Source organism: Oxyura jamaicensis, chromosome 22 (genome assembly GCF_011077185.1).
Source record: "Oxyura jamaicensis isolate SHBP4307 breed ruddy duck chromosome 22, BPBGC_Ojam_1.0, whole genome shotgun sequence".
Classification (NCBI taxonomy): domain Eukaryota; kingdom Metazoa; phylum Chordata; class Aves; order Anseriformes; family Anatidae; genus Oxyura; species Oxyura jamaicensis.
In genome coordinates, this window is record NC_048914.1 from 5,398,445 (window position 1) to 5,420,188 (window position 21,744).

Genomic DNA, 21,744 nt, shown 5'->3' on the forward strand with positions numbered 1-21,744 from the left:
TTGAAACCCTTTGACACATCACCACACATTTCCATTCTCTTGGGTCTACTTTTTTGTTTTAAACCTATTTTACCTCTTTACTTTCTGCCAAACACTGAAAAATTAACTTTACCTGCAGTGCTTGCTCCTGAATATCTCTAAACAACTCCATATCTTTTTCAGTTAAGATATCCTGGCTCCCAAAAAAGCGCTCTTCATTTTCTTGTTTTCCATCCCAGCCATCCTGATTGTCTGTAATTGAGAGAGAAAACTGTCATCACCTACATTTACAAAGAGGTAAATACTTTTTAGTACAGCAGGAAACAACATGTAGCAAAATGACTGAATACAGCTGAGTTTTTTTGATGCAATTTTCTGCTCAGATTGGGACCAAAAAGGAGGAACCATTTCTGGATTTCTGACCGCCTAAGAAGTAACGTCAGATATTTGACTCAAATGCAGCATTTAGGTATTCATTATTACAAACACCATCAAGAAACTACTATAAGATCTTTTTGGGTAAATGGCTTACCACTGTGCCTGTTTCTCAAAAAAAAGACTACTAAAATATTTAAACCCTGTAGTCGCCACAATCAAAACCAAAATACTTGCATTCATCACCGAAGGAATACCCCTTTCCACACACACACAAAAACACAAAAAATAACAACAATGAAAAAAATGAACAGCACCACCACAAAGAAACAAAAAACCTAACCCCACAAGATTCATCACCTCACCCTCAAGCCAGAAAGACACTTTTTTTTAAATGCTTCTAGTACCAGCCAGGCTAATGCAATAAACTATTCTAAAGCTTCAACCCTTGTATTTGATTGTGGAATATTATCCACTGCTTGCTTAGGATCAACTCAAATTATGAAAATACACTAGACTTTAACAATCTGAACACAAAGATTAAATTAAGGTACAGTCATGGATGATCATCTTAAACTGAAAAAGAAAACAACTAAAGAAGAACTGTGTTCAAGACAAAAGGATGCTTCCCAGCAGGTAGATGAGAGGCACAGCATGAAGCAGGCTCTTCTGTGTCTGATAAAAAGAAAAATTTTTGCTAGCCTCTACCACAGATAGGAAACCCATGAATCTTTCTTATCTATTTCCTGTTTCATACTTCTACCTTGTTGTTCTTATTCTCATTAACCACTCCCTAAGTTACTTCTTTTGAACATGACATTATTTTGCACATTTCTTCGCGTTATCTGCCAGCCCCTCATTATCAAAGGGTATTATACCTCACAGTCATTGTTCGGTCTCTCATCACATCTTGTCATTACATATAAATAGGCAAAGATCTCTTTTTCCTTTTCCAACTGCTATTCTACCATGATGCACTAAAGATAACTGCATTTGAGTGTTAGCTTTTCAGCTTGAAGTTTCCAGAATCTAAAAAATTCTAGTCACTTCAATGTCCTGGCCTTTGAACATTTTCTTGGAGTACAGGATACTTACATTGGCAGGGTGAAAAATCTTTACCTGTGGGCCACTCTGAAGTGCTAGATTTCCTGGCACCCTTTTTCCTGATCCTATACTGCTGAGAATAGTCCACCACTTCCCCTCGAGCTTTTCGTCCATCAGGGGAGGGAGTGAAGAATTTAGTAAGGCCATCTATAAGCCCTTTGGTTTTCTTATTAAACTTCAAGGTGGTGCTGCCATCTCTGCAGAAGTCCAAGATATCTGTCTGCTCCAGGTATCCTCCTTCTGATGACGCTGACTGGCTGGACAGAGTTATCTTACGCTTCCGACCCCGACCAGGGCCAGTTCGAACTTTGATGAATGGGCCCTTTGATCTAAAGAATGAGAAGGAGAAATATATGGTCAGAAGATTGGGTAATGTGGTTTGTTTTAGGTTGCAGAGCAGATTAGCATCTTCTGTATTTATTAATCACACAGAAGCTAAAGGTGAACTGAAAAAATTAATAACAATAAAGGAGTAGTCAAGGGCCTGTGCACCGTAGAGGAGCCATTATTCTAAACATCTCAGTAGTACTGCACTACGTTTCTCCACATTAAACATTATGTGCAATTAACTTGAGCATAAATTACAGATTTCTGCTGAATTTAATAAAAAAATTATAAAAAACAGTAGCCAGAATACAATGCATGGAAGGTTTCTATTTATGTAGCTGCTAAACATTTACACATGTCAATAGGAAATTGTCAAAAGAACTATGCTGAAAGCGAATGCATACGGGACATGCATGATTGCTAAGGATCTATATCATTGCTGACCATCTCAGTAAAAAGTGTTATCTATCCCCTTTCAGCACTGTCTTTCAGGCTGGAAGTTGCAAAACTCTCAAAATAACCAAGTGTTAACATTCCTCTCAAGAATTGCCATAGACTGCTGTTTCAAGAAGCTGAGTGATTTCAGCTAAAATCTTAGCAACTACAGAGAAGTAAAAAAGATTGTTTTTTCATAAAAACAAACAAACCCATAGCATCTGTACATAATTCTGTGGATATGTTTTGTAAGACAAATGGTGGAATGAAGGTGAAAAAGTGTGAATAAATTATTAAAAAAATAAATGACTAAACAACAGATACTTAGTTTTCCTTTTGTCTCTCTGAATTACATAGAGGGGTCCTCTAATTTCTCATCTGGTATCACAGAATGGCCAAAATTAGGATACTTAAGAGTTCGTGTTTGTCCTGTTCCCTGTTTGTTTGTTTTTTTTTTTAAGCATGAAACTTGGTAAGATTTTTTCAGAATGTCCTTAGGTTCTAATCGGCTGGAATTAAGCAGTAGTTTGACATTTTTTAAGCTAATCTGTTAGCCACAACAGAAGTTCTTGTGATATACTCCTTCACTGTTCTGTCCCCAGCACAGTTAATAATGTTGCATTACAACAAGCACTGCACAGCAATCTGAATTAAAGGAATTGCTCTGGCTGGAGAGTAATCCAAAAGAATTCCCCGACAACTGGTTCCATAATAACCGTAACAAAGTCACACAATCTGTCCCAGTGCAATAAAGCGTTGCACAAGTGCAGAAACATTAGGAATAGAAGCAGAATATGGACAAAAATATTTAATCTGATAGTGTTGCAAGATGGTATGTCAAACGACCACCTTAACTGTTTTATTGTAGATTATTATGTTTCTCTAAGCATCAAAAACATTTCTTGAGAAATGCTTGCAAAGCTACTATACTGGTAAAAGTAACCATTCAGAAAAACAGACTTGACAAAACCAGCAAAATTAATCTATTGCTATAAGAAATACTTCAAAACCAAATATTAAGTTGTTACACAGGGTAAATATCTAGACACAAAGAAGCACTGTGAGATTACTTCTGTTCTTTTACAACACTCTTCAGAAATTTTGTCTTCAAGAAGTAATGAAAAACTCCTCATTGTAAAAGATACATCTGAACTGAGAGCAGATAACACACTTCAAAAGCACTCACTGCCCTATAGAATCACACACCTTACTCCTCTTACATAGAAACTTACGTTGCATTTTGATTCTTTAATCTGTTTTTGGGACGTCCTATTGGATTAGCATAGCGTCGTTTTATCTGTGCTGCCTTCTTGTGTAAAAGTTTTCTTCCTTTCTTCCGTGGCCGACATATTTGACATATCCACATACCTGTAAGACACAAATCCCCATCACTGAATGCAAGGGACATCTACATAGAATGAAAAGGAGAATTACAGGCCTTAGGTTTTCCAACAGAAAGGTTAAGAACAATATCAAAGATCCCAATTATCATACATCTATTGTAAAAAAAAAAAAAAAAAAAAGTATGATCCAGCAATCTAAAATCAAATTCAGTTAATTCTCCACATCTCCCATGATGTACTTCCAACAACCATTCTTGAAGTCTCTTAAATTGGTAGTGCATTATCAGAAAAACGTAAAAAACACATTTAATTATCCTATATTCTGCTTATGAATACACTACTTCCAACTACCTTCTATAGGAAGATTTTTCTTTTTCCACTTATCAAGGAATAATCATCCACAGATAGTCTGCTCTCTGATAGAAAAGTTTGGTTATACTCCAGGAATCTCTACTGTCCAACCAGATATGACTTCCAAGAACTCACAAGTCGAACTCTTTCTTACAGACAAGGCCATTCATTCAATTTTAAGCTGATCTCTTTAATCTGGAGGGATTACTTCTATTCTCTCTGATCTCAAAGTTTTTTTCAAAACCCTTCACAGATAATAATGTACAGGAAGCAAGAGCTCTGCCTCTTTCCAAATGAAACTATACAGTCTCTAATACCTGCAAAGCAATGATGTAAATAGCAAGTTAAAAGTAGCTAAAAGAGAAAATATGCAGAAGCACTTCTAACTCTTCTAACATCACCTTAAATTACCCTTTTCATCACAAAATTCTCACCTTTTGGCATCCTGGTAAGAGGGGGATCACAGCACTCCATGTGAAAGCCACGATCACAGGAGTCGCAAAATAGCATGTTATCCTGTTGAAGACAGATAGATTTAATCTCTCTTTACATGCACATCAAGTCCCCATTAATTTGTTGCCATCTGAGAGAACATGCACATACTTCTCAACTACAAATTTCACAGGTCTCAGAAAGACTACCAAACTTAAGCAGAAGCTGCAGATACTTGACTCTAGAATTATTTTATTGCATATTTTAACAGAACATTCACAAGACTGATATTGTATTCATTCAGTTCAAACTTTACTGTACTCACAGCATTTTTGCCCTGATCTCGACAGGAACTGCATGTTTTGCATTCAATACACTGCCATCTCAAGGCTTTCACTCGAACTGTCAGTTCTGGTGAGAACTTCAAACAGGATGGATGACCTACAGGAAAGTGAGAAAGTGATACCAACAAAAACATTCCACTGCTGCTAATGCTCGCAGATAGCTCAAAGCGATAATTGTTAAACACATAGTTCCATGTAGAATTTTGGTTATCCAGATACACCTTTTTCAGATGCCTCTATTCCACTTATAACACAATATCCTAGAAAGCAAATGACATGCCCACATACAAAAACCCACCAAGATATTTTTTCATGACTGAGTTCTGTTTTACTGTAACATGATATAACAGGTAATCGTTACTACATTTTTAAAGAAACCTCCAGGAGTCAAATGAACTGTTTGTGTGGTAGGTTAACCCAAGCGTCTCCTCCTAGGAGCATGAGATTCAGCTCAACTAAATGTATTATATGACATAGATGCATACTCCTCATACGTACGGGTTGGTAGCAGTAACTATACTAAACTTTTCTGTCTCAGAAATTACTGTGGTTATTACTAGTAGCATCATAAGTAGTCACCTACCACTGTTGCCACAGTCGGCACAAGAGATGAGCTCTTCAGGTTTCTTCTCACGATTTTGCTCTTTTGTACCAAGGCAGAAACTGCAGATTGGAATTGGTTCAGCAACCGGCTATGAGAGAAAAACAAACAATAAAACCACTGAGTATACCAAGGGAGCAAGTTGTGTAATACGCAAAATCATGCAGGCATTATATCGCATGTGAATAGTATGCGATGCACACTGTGTCTCACAGATGCTAGTTGGTTCTCACTAACCAGGAAATACTGCATTAACAGTAACCTCAAGAGAAATTAGAACACCCAAAGACAAGAGAAATAATTCCAGGTATAAAGGAAAGAACAGAATTCCAGGACTAGAAGACACTTGGAAAAACAAGGACTGCAAATTAACTGAATGTAAAAATCAGAGTGTTGATGTCTTAATTTGTCACTAAATGAATAAACTATGAGGTGATGCACAAATAATCCTAGAACACAGCAGCCTTAAAAATTCACATCGTGTATCCAGAAAGCAGGAGTGGAATTCTCAAAAGTGCTTGCTATATTACCTGGGATAAAATATATTATGGAACTACCACAACTGTAGCACTATTAACGTGTATGAAAAATGAAAACAAAAGGAAATTTTTGTGTAAAATATCACACAAGTCTGCTGCTTAGCATCCAAAACAGCAGACAAAAAGGTTTGTCCCTCTGGAAAAGTTCAGGGGATTTAAACATTAGGTATGAAAAAAGTCATATTTAAGACAACAACAAATTAGCAAAATCACAGATGTTAACTAGTCAACAATACATTTAACCTGAAATAAATAGGTTATTAATCCAAAGGACTGACATTCTGTTACAGCCTCCTCAAAGAAGCAATGAATGCAATAAACTGATAGGTTTTAAACTGACGCTTGGTCAACTAATGTGAGGGAAAAGGCAGTCTTATCTCCAGTAATATTAACTGCTAGATTATGAAATTCTTTCTAATCCAATTCTGCACCTTCTAAGAAAATTCTATGAGTTACAGCTATACAAAGTTTGTCTGAAAACATGCTATAATCTAACTTTTTTCATTCCATTGTTTTAAATGTGATTCTAGCACCTTTTTTTTATTTTCGCATGCACACACAAATTAAAATTTGGCTTATATAATTGCTCCTAAAACTGTATCATATTACTGATTATATTTTCACACGTCTTTTTCAAATTATATTATGCAATTAAACACAGATGTACTGTTAATTAAAGTACATAAGTATATGCCAAAGACATTTCGAGTCTTTATCCTGGCTAAGCCAAAGCTACATCAAGAATAGTTCCTTGCAGAAATCAGGTTGGTTTATACTGCAGTAACACAGGAAGAAGTTTCAAGCTATGTTTACATTGGTGTACAGATCCAGTACGCTTGCAGACTGAGCTGTGTTCCTCAAAATATCCACTAGATAGAAGCAATCAGAATACCTTAGGAAAAATCATTGTGTCAGAACTAAGCCACGCAACATGGAACTAATACTTGGGAATGACAGCCTAACATTCCTCATCCTGAGTGCAAATGTTTAATCCTAGCTTTCAGCTAAGTCCAGGAAGATGTTTAAGCTTAAATTACTATGAAAGCACCTGACCATCAACATATTTCAGTATGAAACACATTCATAGGCTGAGTTAATTGAAGGATTACAGATTCTGCTCCTTCTGAGAAGGACAGAAAACCAAACAACTACGGATAGCTGTGCAATGCACAGAAACAATCTTCAAGTAGGAGGGGAAAACTGGCATTTTCACTCCCACTGGAAGCCAGAAAGGATTTATCCAGCCATGACCACCACAGTAACACTGGCCAGAACCATCTATGCAGGACCCCTCATCGTTTAAATACAGAAGCAACAGACTGCATGCAAGTCTCTGTGCTCAGAATTGGACTCCGCATGCCAGTTCGATGTTTGCGGTCAGATTACTGGAGGGAAACTGTGTTAAGGGCCTGCGAGGGGCTTTTGTTTCTTTGGAACCAAGATTTCAGGAATCACTTTTGCCCTCTACCTTCTGAGAAGTATTCTTGTTCATTTCTTTCCTGAACTGCAATCTCTTCCTCCTGAGAAGTACTTATAACCTCTTGGAACTAGTTGTTATTATGAAGTAACCTTGATTTTTCCCCTAAGAACAATAATCAGTTGTTGAAGGTGTTTTTTGTGCATTTTTATTCACATTTCAATACTATGAAAAGCACACTATTATTCCCATTTTCAGGTAAGAACATGTTCGGAGAAAGTTCCTTGAATACTGTCTAAAAGCAGAACAAATATCAGTCCAAATATCAGCACAGTCAGAATAAATAACAAATCTCCTCAGCATCTTTTAAATAAAGGAAATTGTAACATCCACAGTAAGTGCAGTTTTGCCAGAAGTTGACTTCGTGAACATAAAATTTCACATCCCAGAATCATGTTTCTCTCTCACCTCAGAAAAGTTTGTTTCAATCTCACCGCATGATAAATTTTCATACAGAATCTCAACTACATTGAAACAGTCCTTCAGACTGAAGGTAAAAATGAACATGCATTCTTTCTAATAGTCTTTCCTGTAATTGAACAGTAGATAGCAACAATTTCCCTGCATCGATGGTTAAAACATATTTGCTGACAAACAGTTTTCTGATTCCCAATTTAAGAGTTATGATCCTTTGGGATGTTAAAGTTGCACTATCAAATGCTAAACTTTACATCTGGTATTAAAGAAATGAAGCAGAACAAAAGTTAAGAGCTATGACCAAAACATTCATACTACTCAGCATTCTTTTGTAGGCTTCCAAGTTACAAACTCAAAGCACAAATAATTAAGACTGCCAAAGACACAAAAACGAAAATATGACCCCCCCAAAAAACAGCACATCCTTGCTCTAACTACAGAAGAATTCCAGACACTGTAATAGAAAAAAACATATTTTTTTTCCTAAACACAAAAGAGACAATATACTTTCAAAACTGAAATCTATATAAAACCTCAATCTAAATTGCTTACATATCTCAAAAAAAAAAAAATAAAAAAAATTATGGCTTTAGTTCAAAGGGCTGTGAAATGATGAGTTAATTCAAAGACTTGACATAAGCCTAAGATACTACTCTACAAATCTGGACATACGGAATCATATTGGTAATTATAAATATTCAGAAGTGCTATCACTATATGCTATCAGCATATAGTTTCAGTCACTATTGAAACAGGGTGCTACAGCCCCTGAGGAAGTTATATAGTTTGAAAATTGACTCCCTCACAAAGCATGAAAGGGAATTTCTTCCACAGCTCTGATCAACATCATAGCAGATGCTACAGAGTAAGACAAGTCATGTGAAAGAAGATTAGAACTGCAAGGTTTTCGCTATCAGTATTAGGTGTACATGGAAGATTCAGTAATAAATAAATTACTATTGGGCAGCAAGTAAGAAATGTAAAGTGAAGAGACCACTGGACCACTGTCAAGAAATGGTGGGAAGAAAAGCATGCCAAAAGGTTCCTAACAGTGAGCAGAAGATAAAAGTGCAAATGATGCACAAAAAGGGATAAATATTTCCTATCTATTTTTCCTTTATATGCTGAAATATTACAGATGAATAGAATATTATAAAATAAAAATTGTTTTCAAGATTATCACAAGGATTGTAGCTAGCTCTAGTATCTTCATAACAGCAGGATATGGAAACACTTTGCAAAGAACAGACAGTAAAATTATCCAAGAGTAGATAACCTAGGGAAACTAATATACTCAGAACTTAAGAATGACTGAGAAATGAGTTAGACACCACATATGCATTTTTAAATGGGAGAAATATAAACAAAAGATAGCAAAATATTAATATGCAGCAACCTTTCTGGTAACAGCAATAGCAGATGAACCTCACCCAACCTGACATCGAGCACCTCTGGGGATGGGGTATCCACGGCTTCTCTGGGCAAATCTTAGAAGTGAATTATTTTTTTTTCCCTGTACTTTTCCACAGACTGGAAGAGGACAAAGTATATACCATTTCACTGAAAAAAAGTTTTCCCAAACACAGCTGGCCTCATTTAACAACAGCTATACTAAATCATTTCTGAAAGCAACCTCCTAGCAAAGCTGGAACATTCAGAGTTTTCAGGAAAGAAGTAAACTATTTCGTGTATCCTCTGTGGGAAGTTTGTGAGCAATTTATTTCAAAGAGAACTGTATAGGGCAACTGTACAGTCAGTCAAAGTTAGTCTCATCTCCTCTGGCCAATATCTCTGCATACCCTGTTCGTTCCCACAGTCCTTCAAATTTGGGTGCTCAACATAGTCACTGTCCAGCTTTGAACGAATCACATCAAACACTAACCTTCACAGATTCAATGTTTCCTGCATTTACCACCTATGACAAACTGCAAACACTCACTTACCCAGAATTACAAAGCAAATCAGCTCTGGGGGGTAGGGTAGGTGATTAAGATATTATTAGAATGCAAAACGTTTTCAAAATGTTTTAGACTAATTGATTAAATTAGAGTGATTTTGAATGGAGATAAGGCTGCTACTCCTCCAAAGCTTCTGTGTGAGACAGCATTATGCTAAGGATGGGGAGATCTCACTGCTGCTGTGTTTGTTCAGCAAAGAACATCCTGGCAAGTGAAAAACGCAAGCACACAATGAGAGTCATGAAAATAAGACTGGAAGCAGCCAGCTCAGTTTCATCCAGCAAATTTTTGGCAGACTTTCAACTCCTTCTGCTGTTTTTCTCACAAGAACATCTATCTCTGTGATGTCACCAGACTAAGCGAGGGAGGGAGCCAGAACAAACGAGGCTGACAGTGTCTTACAGGCTGCCAGCCTCTCAGCACATTTTGTTACTATACAAAGGATGTCTAGAAACCAAATGTGCTCTATGCAGACTGTATCCTCGCCTAAAGGCGACTTCAGAGAAGTGCGTACAAAAAAACCACGAACACTTCAGTTTTGTCCAATCCATCTGCTCCATTGTCTTCTTAATTCAGGAAAACTGACCTAGGAAGCTACTCAAAATTGACAGAAAAGCCTCTATAACATACTCTTCAGCCCACCCTGTCAGTGGTCATCATCAGTAACCTGAACACACTTTACTTCCTGCAGACATTTCAGAACCATCAGACACTCATTAGATACCAGGACTGTCTTTGCCCCCATCACACACGTGCTTGTTGCAGTGACTGGTTGGGATCAAGTAGGTGTGAAATTAAAGCCAGAGTTAAAGAAACACATATAGAACACATTAGTTCTCCAGAGAGAGAATCTGCCACAACTAGTATTTACAGAACTGTCCCCATTACAGTGCATTCACTTCCTAGCTAGAAGTTACCATCTAGGAGTACTGACAGATGGCTTCTTAGAATGCTAGGTCATGAGCTTTTGTTTGTGTCCTGGTTTTGGCTGGGATAGAGTTAATTTTCTTCCTAGTGGCTGCTATAGGGCTGTGTTTTGGATTTAGGATGAAAATAACGCTGATAACACATGGATGTTTTAGTTGCTACTGAGCAGCGCTTACACAGACCCAAGGTGCTCTGTATTTCTTACCAGTACTACCCTGCCAGAGAGCAGACTGGGGGGTGTACAAGGAGCTATGAGGGGACACAGCTGGGACAGCTGGCCGAGGGGATGTCTCACACCATAGGGCATCACGCACAACAATGAACCATGGGGAAGTTGGCCAGGGGAGTGAGCAACCTGCTGCCTGTCAGGTTAAACCACAACAGTCTGTTTTAAACAAGTGAGAGACCATTATTATCAGGTACTTCAAGTATCTGAAGCTGTTGGAAAAGTCTGCCTCAAACACTGAAGTTACTGGAAAGAGCAGATGAACCAGAAAAGCCAGAAGGAATGTATGATTTACACCATGTGAAGAAAGTGATTTAAAACATGAGGTAACATGTTTCAGCAAGGAAGGCCTCACAAAGCCCTGATTCTATTCCATGCCTTTTGGGTTGGTGACTGGAGAAGTCACTTTAGTTCTGTGCCCCTGAATAAAATCAGAACCACCATTTTTTATATTACCACATTAGTTTTACAGATAATGTTTTGTTTTTGTTGCCATATACAGGGAAAACACGTAACTTGGGAAATACTGTTCAGTAATATCAACTTGTGGCAGCAGTGGGTTCAATTTGTTTTACCCTGGTGAATCACTCAGCTTTCTTCTTCCACCTCAGTATTACCAAATCACAATTGGTAATGTCCTCTGCAAACAGTATAGTGTGAAAATCATGAATCAACTTACAGTAAAACCAGAAATTCCTTAAAATACTCTTTGTGCTCAAGAAAAGAAAGCTAAATATATTGCCATAGTCTTTCACGTGTCTATTAAAACAAGACATGTATGTATGTTTGCCTGTGTCAATGGATATTTTGTCTCCACTAGCTGGGTCTCACTTAGAGAAGCATATTTTTATGGCAGAATACACAGCCTAAAACGTGAGACAACATTAAAATATGTGTAAGAGAAAAAAAAAAAAAAAGTAGACAGTAGAAGTGACAAGTATGAAATACTGATCTCTTTCATAGGGGTCATAAAAAAAAAAAAAAATGGACATTCAAAACAAGCCTGCCCTTGTTTGGGGAAGGACTGTTACAGAGTGAACATCAGAAATGCTGCTGAGAGTAAAGTGACATGACAGTAGTTAATAGCTTAGATATCAGTATGGTATGCACAGGCTGAATTCTATATGACATCTCTAAGTCTATGGGAACAGAAATATTGTGGATGCTAACTGAGGCTGACACTCAAACTCAAGAAAATGCTTTGCTGTTAGACATGCACCTAATAAATTTATAAAATGTTGTCTTGAAATATATAGACACTCCACCATTAAGTAACTATACCACAGCTAACAACTCCTCTAATTAGAGGATTAAAACAATTCAAGATTTGTACGCCAGTCAGCATCACATGACAAGACTTCCTGCCTGCAAATTACTGAGGGGTGGGAAGAGAACCACTTATGGACAGAGGCTCAAATTTCTTCATTTGCAGCCAAAACAGTACTCATAGACTTCCACAACTGCAAAAGTGTAACACATGGCAACAGAATGGCAAACTCCTCTCACGGAGGACAGTTTGCATCCCACAATACTTTGGTTTTCAAAGAAAATAAGAAACTTAATTATTGAATATCATTTCTAACAACAAAGAATTGTTTTTGGGAATATACTTTTGTAAACACCAAAGTAATTTCTGCGCATAGAGTAAATAATTCCATCTTTAGATACCGTACGCTGCTTTCCTTCAACATTAGCTGCATCCCTAGAGGAAGGGAAATAGCTTAGTTAGAAAAAAAAATACAAACCAACAGATATTTAAAACAATGCAGCAGCCCACGTAAACATACTAACAGAAAAAGTACAAAAGGAACTGTGAACAAGAACTCACAGAAATATCTGTCACGGTTAGTATTTGTAGTTTACTCAGGATACCCACACAACTGCAATTATGGGACCAAAGCCTACTAATTTTTAGAAGCTCTACTGCCTTGAATACTAGACTGGAGGAAAAAAAACAAATGAACAAACAAACCCTACTTGCATATAATCCTGCACTACCAAAATCTTCATCTTACAACATTCCTCACAGTAAGATTTAACAAAGTCCCATGTTTTTGACCCACAGAACTCATTAGCATCAAAAGCATTTACCTACATACCAAGATCCATAATTTGTTCTATTCCTTTTTCAAAAATACAGTGAACTGACATAGACATTGATAATTACAAGTTTTGGTGATTCATAAGTCTTCGTAGAAACATATTTGAAAAGCTCAGTATCTTTAACGTGTAATTCGTCATTCACGCACAAGTCTGCATAGAAATTCACTTCAATAGGAACTCAAAACAAGAAAATAGATTATCAATGGGATTTTGTCTGCTATGCATGAACACTATTTTTGGATACCCTTCTTCCTCCCTTCTTTTCAATCTCACTACAAGTCCAGGTTTTACCACAACAGCAACAACAATGGAAAGACTGACAGATTCTTGGACAATGAAACTAGCAACGAGCTACAGTTTCTCATCCAATGCACAAAACAGCATTTGTAGTTCCAGGGAAATGCACTCACACAGCCAGAAAAAATGATGAGGATATAGAAGTTAGGGCAGATTTACGCAACAAATAAAGAAAAAATAAATAAATTGGTGAAACAAAGACTAACATGACATGACTCATTGAAATAAGTTTAGTTTGCAACTCCTTAAAGAGGCAGTAGGAATAAAACATAGCTACCCACATACAAGACAGAGGTCAAGGGACTCAGCAATCTGTCACATATAGGATTTGTTTACTAGATTTTCTGCTGATTGCCTATTTGTGCTTACTGTTAGAACACAGAACCCATATTTTGACTAAAATGATACGACTTCATTTAATATTCATAGCTTTTTCAGCTGTTTTTCCCTACTACCGTTGTAAGATAAAATTGCTGGGACACCAGGGGAAGGGCACAGAGAAAGTTAACTTCTGTCATTTTCCCTGTTGTTTCTTCCACCCTTACATAACACAGCTAACTCTGGAGTAAAGCTGTCATTTATTTAGCTATGTTCTCTGTCATCCACCCTCCCCGTCTGTCCATACTTTAAAGCTCTATAGTAAAAAGGTTACTTTATTAACCAAACTTCAGAGATGTGTCTTTTCGTATCTGTTAACAATCACCAGCACAGAAAGCACTAACAACAGGGATTCAGCCAACTTCATTCTATTTTGACAGGTACCCTACATTCAGCTGTGTCAGAGCATACCATTACAAACACCTCCTGCTCAGCAGCACCCGACTGAGGTATGTACTCCATTACAACATCTAATGTCTTTCCACAGTCACAGACCTTTGCCGTTAAGTTACCAATGCTCCGCATTCTGCCAAACCACATCTTGGTATCTTTCTGCACCATTTTGTCCTAAAGGCATTGTCCCATAGCATCCACGAGAGTAAGTTTCTGATACATTTACGTTTGTTCTATTATTATGAGCTACTTCACTTTTTCATTCATCAAGTTAATCAAGTTCAAGGTAATTTTTCAACACTTGGGTTTCCAGAGTTACAGAATACAGATGGAGGCCATCTGTTATCAACCACCATTTTTTAGCCAGAGCTAAAATCTTTGCTTCCAAGGAGCCAGCTGGGAGAGAGCAAATCCTAATCCTTCTCCAGCTGGGAGCAAAGCTTGAAGAGCACCTGTGGAGAACAAGGGTGAGCTCTCAAAATGTAATTACAGTGCCCTGGTTGCAGATCCTTTGTGTACTCCACCCAAAACAAACCAATCCACAAATAATTTCCTCACCAGTAATGGGACAGGTTCTTTGCTTTAAGACATAGAATTAACAGGTATTAACCTAAAACCGGCACAATATAGCAACAGCTACTGTATGCTTAATGGCCCAAACAAATATGATGTCCTCAAAGCATATAAACTTTCTGAAAAGAAGCAATGTAAATACAGTGAGGGCACAAAGGGATCTAGAATTACTATTTTCCATAGGAAGAGACTAAAGGATGCTGCATTTATAATAACCCCCCAGTTAAAATGATTGGTAAGTACCAGCATATAAATAGCAACATACAACTAGGAGACAGACATGCCAAAAGGAACATGCAAGACAGCAGCAGAGGGAATCTGTTCTAAATATTCCTCCTATTTTTCAGCTAGTGAAGTTCTCACCATTTTTTTCCTCCAGGAAACACTTGAAGAATGTTTTTATGCTCTTAGCTGTACTGAAGGACAATATTTAGGTATTTACCTACAGCCCTATCCAGTTTAAGTGACATAGAAGGCCATTTCACAGTGTGAATGTAGATCAATTAATACCATTAGTATTTTCCTTACAGTTATGGAAGAAATGGTGCTACTGTTGTTCTGAGATCACATTTCAAATGCTCTGGAAACATCTACCATGCACATCAATTATTCCAACGTCCTTTTAATGAGTTGACTTAGCATAATTTTTATAATAATTTCACAAAAAAAAAAAATCCAACAGAATTTTGTCCTGTGCTCTATAACAAGTGTTGACAAAACAAAGGTAGAGCGAGCTGTTTCCACGTAGTGCCTCCAGCCTCAAGGCTTACTACAGTTCAGTTCCACACAACCACGTACCAGGAAAGAGTTCTTTGCTCTTAAACAGTACTAAATATTGTTGTATTGTAGGAAACTTACTGTACTGCAGTAACATTTGCATTGTGGTAATATTGTACTAAATATTAAACAGTACTCGGTAATTGCAGCAACACCACAAAAAAAAAATCAAGCACAGACCACGCGAAGGGTAAAGTTTATTCCTATTGTTATTTACAGTGAATGGATAAGCAGAATACACAGGGTAATGAAGATTACTTTGGCATTCTGGCAATAACAGCTTTAGCATTTCTCCAAAAGCACTGCATTAATAAGGTAACCGATTACCTGTTGTTTTTGTTTTGTTTTTAAACACAAATGCTACATTATGATCTCTTACAACTCCACTAGTTTTTGACTAAACTTAGATTCAGGCTGTGGCTGGATTCTTCCTGCTAGCCACCATATTACATAAATTTAAAAACACGTTAAATGGTTTTAAAAGAAGATGTACACTGCAGTAAGTAGTGCCACAATACACCTTTTTTTCTCCATCTTGAGACCATGAGTGTATTCTTTTGTAGCAACTAAAGGGATTAGAAATTGTAGCTAGCGTGCTATGATTCCTATGTGTTACATAGATTACATTGTCTCCTGCTTTATGGCTTTGGAGTATTGGTATTTTACATCAAATGCCAAACTTTCTGTGAGGAAATGCCTTTCAATTACCCATTTGCACAGGGCCAGTGCAGTAAGACTTGAACTAGTAGGTAATAAATCCCTAGAGATAAAGGCTACCACACCAGCTGGAACTGTTCAGAAAGGCAACCCAGGACTTTCCAGACCAGCACAGGTTTAGTGAGCTCTTCTGTTTCAGCACTGACCATCAGCTAAAACAAACAAACAAACACACCCCCAAAACAGCCGTTATTTGTTTCAAAGTTTCTGACCAAAAGATACCCTGAAGTATTGCAATCTCCCTGAAACATTCTAAAGATGCGGCACACACCTGCATGATAAGTTTCTCACAATTAAACATATAATACTCATTTGATAGTCACACATAAGCATTAGAAACTCTATTTTTCATGCTTCAAATGCACACATAAAGTGTATCAAATAAAGTGCCTATAAAAGAGACAAATCAGTCTTTGTCTGGCAAATGCAACCTTTTGCACTAAAGAGGAAGCAAAGAAATAAAGCTACTAGTGGCACAAAGAAAGCAGAGTTATAGCAGATTGCAAGGCCAACTCAGTATCAAGGCCTCTGCTGGCTGCCTGTTTACAATAGGGGTGACGACAGAGGCGACTGCTCTGTGCTGCCCCCTCTGTTACTTCATTCGAGGTTCCTTCCCTCCCTCCAGCTGCAGCTGAATTTCACAGCACAGAACATTAACTTACACCAACAATTTCATTTCATAGTAAGAAGCTGTGCTACAAACGACATTAGTTGAGGAGCAAAACACCACTTGCTCTGTCTTTGCATTAACTGTGGTAACCTCTGGCAGAGATGCCTGGAGTCAGTACAAAAAGAGATCAACTAATTAACTCATCCCAGAAGCACCTGCCCCAGTCACAAACAAAAGAATTACTAATCCAAGTCATAACCAAACAGTGGTGAAATATCCCAGAAAGCTTCACCTAGATAATCCCTAAGAACTTTCTGCATATTTTCTGTCAAGCCTTTCTATTCCTAAAGACATGCCAACACCCAGCATATGTTAAAACAGTATCATTGTTTATTCCGTTTTATTTAACCTCCTCAGAAAAAGCATTTTTTTTAATAATAATTTACAGGAAGTTTTAAGAACTAAAACTGTTATTCTGAACAAATGCTAGACACAGCAATTTTTCCTCAAGAAAAAAAATATTTTAAAGAGTGAAATACTGTTTCAGTCTGCAAGTAGGCTATTTATACATGAAACAGAAGTGAGAAACTTTAAAGGAATTTTTCATGTATATTTAATCAGAGCTTTACAGTAGAAGTTGCACTGTAACTGTGGGATTGCATAATTCAAAATTCACCCTGTATAGTATTGCTCATTCCCTACAGAAGTGACAAAAGTCACTGATGGATAGCGGACTCAGTGCAGAATATTCTTTGCTCCACACTTATCACCTCCTTGGTTAACCTAACGTGAGAGGCCTGACACCTCCTCACTTTCAGGTATTCTGAGTGAATAGTGCTTACCGGATACATAACTAAGAGGCAACAACTCAACTGTCTTCTCTTTCATTACAATTTCTGCATGAACTCCCTTTACTTCTAGGTATTGCAACAACTTGCCATCCGGCCTCTCTTACTTTTCTTTCCAAAGCAGCAGTAGGTACTGTGGATCTTACCAGTTTGGTACTGTTTGTAGGACAGGTGACAAAGTCAATTCCAGTATTTAGTCCAAGATGTCCCAAGTAATACAATGCAAATAATACAACTGCACAAAGTGCAATTCCAATTTTACCTTCTAAACTATGGGAGTATGAACAAAAAGGCCACTTCCATTAAGCTTGCATGTGAGTTAAGCCACATTCAGCACTTAAAACTGAAATTAAAGACAACTTTTTGTCAGCTGTTGTCACTCACAGATCAACAAGCTTCAGCACTGAACTCTGCCCATCAGCAAGTTTTATTTTCTTATTTTCATCCAAGTAGTGTTTTTTAGGCCAAGGATATCAAAACTTTATTGTCAGCAGCATGTCATTACTACCTAGTGAACCACGGTTACTTGCTGTATTTCTGCCTGAATGCTGTAATGCTGTGTTCACAGAACACAGAAAGACAGACTTAAAAAAGTAATTAAAAAAAAGTAGTATTTACTAAACAAACTTCTATAGAACTACTTAAACTTCTAAAATAAAAATGTCAGCTTTCATGGATCTCCTACCACGTAAGCATAATTTCATAATACACAGGAAAATATCCAGAACTGAATATCCACTTCTAGGCATCTAAACAAAGTGATGCTACCAAACACGGACGGGTAAGCACTTGCAGCTAATAGGAAACTGTAATTTGAAATGAAACAAAGAAATATTTTACCTTTAAGGATTATAAATTTAGATCACATGAATACACGAGTTCTTTAAAAGATGTTAAAGACCAAACAGTGCAAGGATAAAAGATAATGACTATGACTATGAGAAAGGTCACTAGGATTTCTCAGGTTTGGGAGGCCAAGAGTTTGTTCACATTGTTGCCATGACTGTTCTAAGAACCAAAGAAATATGGCAGTGATATTCCTGAAGAATTTGGTCTACGTAATTCCATTAAAGAAAACAAAACCTCACCAGTCTCAAGAACCAAGTAAAAAAAATTACTATACCATTGTAAGCCTTTTGCACATGCAAAACTGGTTGAGATTTAATACAAGACAGAGTGCAGAAAAATTACCACATAGGGTCTGCATTAAGAAAGAAGTGTGTTAAAATTCCTGTAGAATAGGAATGATCTTTTGGCTTCCTCTGACTTGCCAATTAATGCTGACAGAATTTACATAGATGTTTTAATACAGTATCTTCTAAATGACTCAAGAAACTAGTAAGAAAATCAACACGGTTTACACAGCACAGAAATGGTACACAAAGAGCAGATATCTAGGGTCTTATTTCAAATAATAAAAAGGAAAGATCAGAATTTAATGAAGAAATCCCTTGCAAGATTTCCACCATAGTTACTGTTTAAAAGTTTACAGCACGTAACACCTTCTATTGTTATTAACAACCCTTTTATTGTTCAAGCTACTCAGACCTGAGCAGGTAGAGAGGAAATAAGAAGCATATCTAACTGCCCCAAACATACATACCCATGCGCATGTTTATTTTTCTGTGCACATGCATATACGAGAAATTGACACATATTTCACCAGGGGACAGAAATGAACCCCAAACCAAATTCACTATTTACAGTAGCTCTTGTTATCACTCACTACGCCAATATGTCCTGTTTTAAGAAAAAAACACTTCCTCTGAAAGAATATCAAATTGAGTTTTGGCACATCACAAGACTGATTAGGCTGTGAAACACAATGTTAATAAGCACAGCTAAATATTTTCCACTGTTACTACCACTCTCAGTTCAGCTCCCACGTGTACCAGACTTGTTTATAATCAGTTTTCATTACCAATTTTATTACGGAAATGATTGTAGTAGTACACAGGAAACATATCTAGACAGAGTACTTGAGGAAGCTGCTGGAATTTTCAGCATATTATTACTTAATCATACATTTCACCAGCACGCAACACAGCATGCTGACTAGCAAGTACTCCGTCCACAGTAGAACTTGCACAGTTAAATGGAGATTTCTGAGAATCTTTACCGGTGATAAAGCAGATAGTTAAGATTTTTTAGGAGGAAGACTCCTACAGTAGCTTTACCTCTTCAAACCCTAAGAGGTCATAAACTAGCCCTCTCACTGGAGAATCAACCTAAATTAGGAAAAAAAAACGTGATCAGCAGACTCAAAAACCTCATCACTGAAGGTGACAACAAAAAAGTTACTATCACGGATGATGAATGTATCTATTATGTATAGAAAAAGTAATTTTCAAATACTCTAAGTCCTGGAGATTTGTAGTACAAAGATATGAATTAGTGGCAAATTGATGTTCAATAAACAAAGGCAGACTTCAGTTTTACTCTACTCCCATAGTGGCATAACAAGGACAGGAAAGATACTGATGGTATCTGTTTCACTCCAACAACTTGATCTCAAGGTTGGAGTGGAGGGTCAGAGACCTTAAGCACACAAAAGGATGGAATAAAGTGGAAAAAGAAAGCATGAAAATAAAACAACAGAAAAGTGCTTTAGTTTGTATAATGAACTACATTCAAGGATGGACATGAGGCACGCAGAAGAGAGTACAAGTCCATGATTGTTCATTACAACATTTCCTTTGCTCTCTACATCTTTTGACTTCCCTCCTCATTTCAACTGCTATATCCTATGTACCTTCTCTTTATATTTCACAACAAAGCCACATGGGGACAAACTGAATTCTTCACTGCAAACACTTAAAGCCTCTATGACAGTATTAGGCAGCAATTGCTAATCAGCACTTCACAATGTTATCTATATTCAGATAAGCAGCTGAATCAGTCAAATAAAAACATGAAAATAAGATGATCTCGTTTGCTTTGCAAATCCACCCTACCTTAAAAACATAGGGCTTACTTCCTATGGTTCACTAACATAACTGTATAGTAAGCCTGTCAGCATCCATTCAGCTCCGCTGTACCAAAACATAAGAGGTAAAACTGCCAGTTTTTCGGTTGCAGTTTTCAGGTCCAAAGTACAAATTATCACCTATTCAAGTTTCACTGATCATGCTTAGAAATTTGAACAGAGTAGGATCCTCAAAGCATATTCAGCATTTCAACCTTACAAGATGCAAGTTAGACAAAACGACTTCAAATTGTGACTCTGCACTGACATATTTCATCAAATACACAAAAATGCTCACATAAATTGGGCCTTACCTTATCTTTCTCATGGGGAAGCAGACACACTGGAGGCAGACAGGAAAGAGACTCAAAACTCTCCTTCCCTTCAGCATTAGTGGTTGCTTTAGTGTTGAGTTGGTACAGAGGTCCATCTTTAAGGAGCCTACCATGGCCAACAGCACGTTTGACAGCTAATCGCAATTGCTGGTGAAAAACGGAGGCAGCGCTACCTCCAAATAATGCAGACACATCTTTCTGACCTTTCAGAAAGCGCTCAATGTTTTTCAAGGATGAGCCGCTAGACTCACCCAAGCCCTCAATTGCCCGTTTGATAAGTTTATTCCAGTCCACATTTGGTTTACCATCCAACTTTCCATGGTTCCGGGGCTTTGGAAGTGCTATTCTCCCAGGATTATCAGGATCCTTGTAGGAGTTGAGACCCTTGTTGGAGACTTTTAAAATAGTTCCATCTTTAACACTCAACTCTAACTGTTCCAGAACAGTTTTGCGGTCCAAACCATGTGACGAAGACACTGCATTGCATATCCTCTCCTCTGAAGGACGCTGTTTTTGCTTCTTTACCTTTTTGATTGCCTCCAAAATCCACTCTGTATACAGCGGGTTGGCGAGTTTTACCATGGTGAAGAATTCTGTATATCCATAGAGTCGTTATCCTTTATCCCGAAGCTGAACAAGTTTCACACGATGGGAAAACAGATTCTCGGATGAGGGGAAACAGCTAACCATAGCATACACGTTTTCTGTTCTGAATTACTCCTCCTTTCTCAAACATTAATTGTTTTCACACTGCAGAGAGGAAAGCAAAACTATTAGAAATTTCCTCATTCTTTCCAATAAATCCCATAATAAATTCCAAGAATGTTTTTCCAAAAAGATAGGAAAATTTCAACAAATCTAACCTCAGCTTCTGGCCTGCACACTCACAATCAGAAGAACCGTAACATTAAGC

At 37.4% G+C, this 21,744-nt stretch overlaps 1 protein-coding gene across 1 annotated transcript in view; it reads right to left on the reverse strand.

Moving 5' to 3' along the window:
* KAT6A (lysine acetyltransferase 6A) overlaps positions 1 to 21,744 on the reverse strand; it is a 40,780-nt gene extending 19,036 nt beyond the window's left edge. Inside the window, exons 1-8 of the mRNA XM_035345264.1 lie at positions 21,695 to 21,744; positions 20,811 to 21,581; positions 5,274 to 5,382; positions 4,672 to 4,787; positions 4,349 to 4,430; positions 3,453 to 3,588; positions 1,474 to 1,787; positions 113 to 231 (exon numbers count right to left, since the gene is read on the reverse strand). Coding sequence (XP_035201155.1) covers positions 113 to 231; positions 1,474 to 1,787; positions 3,453 to 3,588; positions 4,349 to 4,430; positions 4,672 to 4,787; positions 5,274 to 5,382; positions 20,811 to 21,413 — 1,479 coding nt within the window. The 5' untranslated portion in view covers positions 21,414 to 21,581; positions 21,695 to 21,744. The remainder of the gene's footprint in view (positions 1 to 112; positions 232 to 1,473; positions 1,788 to 3,452; positions 3,589 to 4,348; positions 4,431 to 4,671; positions 4,788 to 5,273; positions 5,383 to 20,810; positions 21,582 to 21,694) is intronic.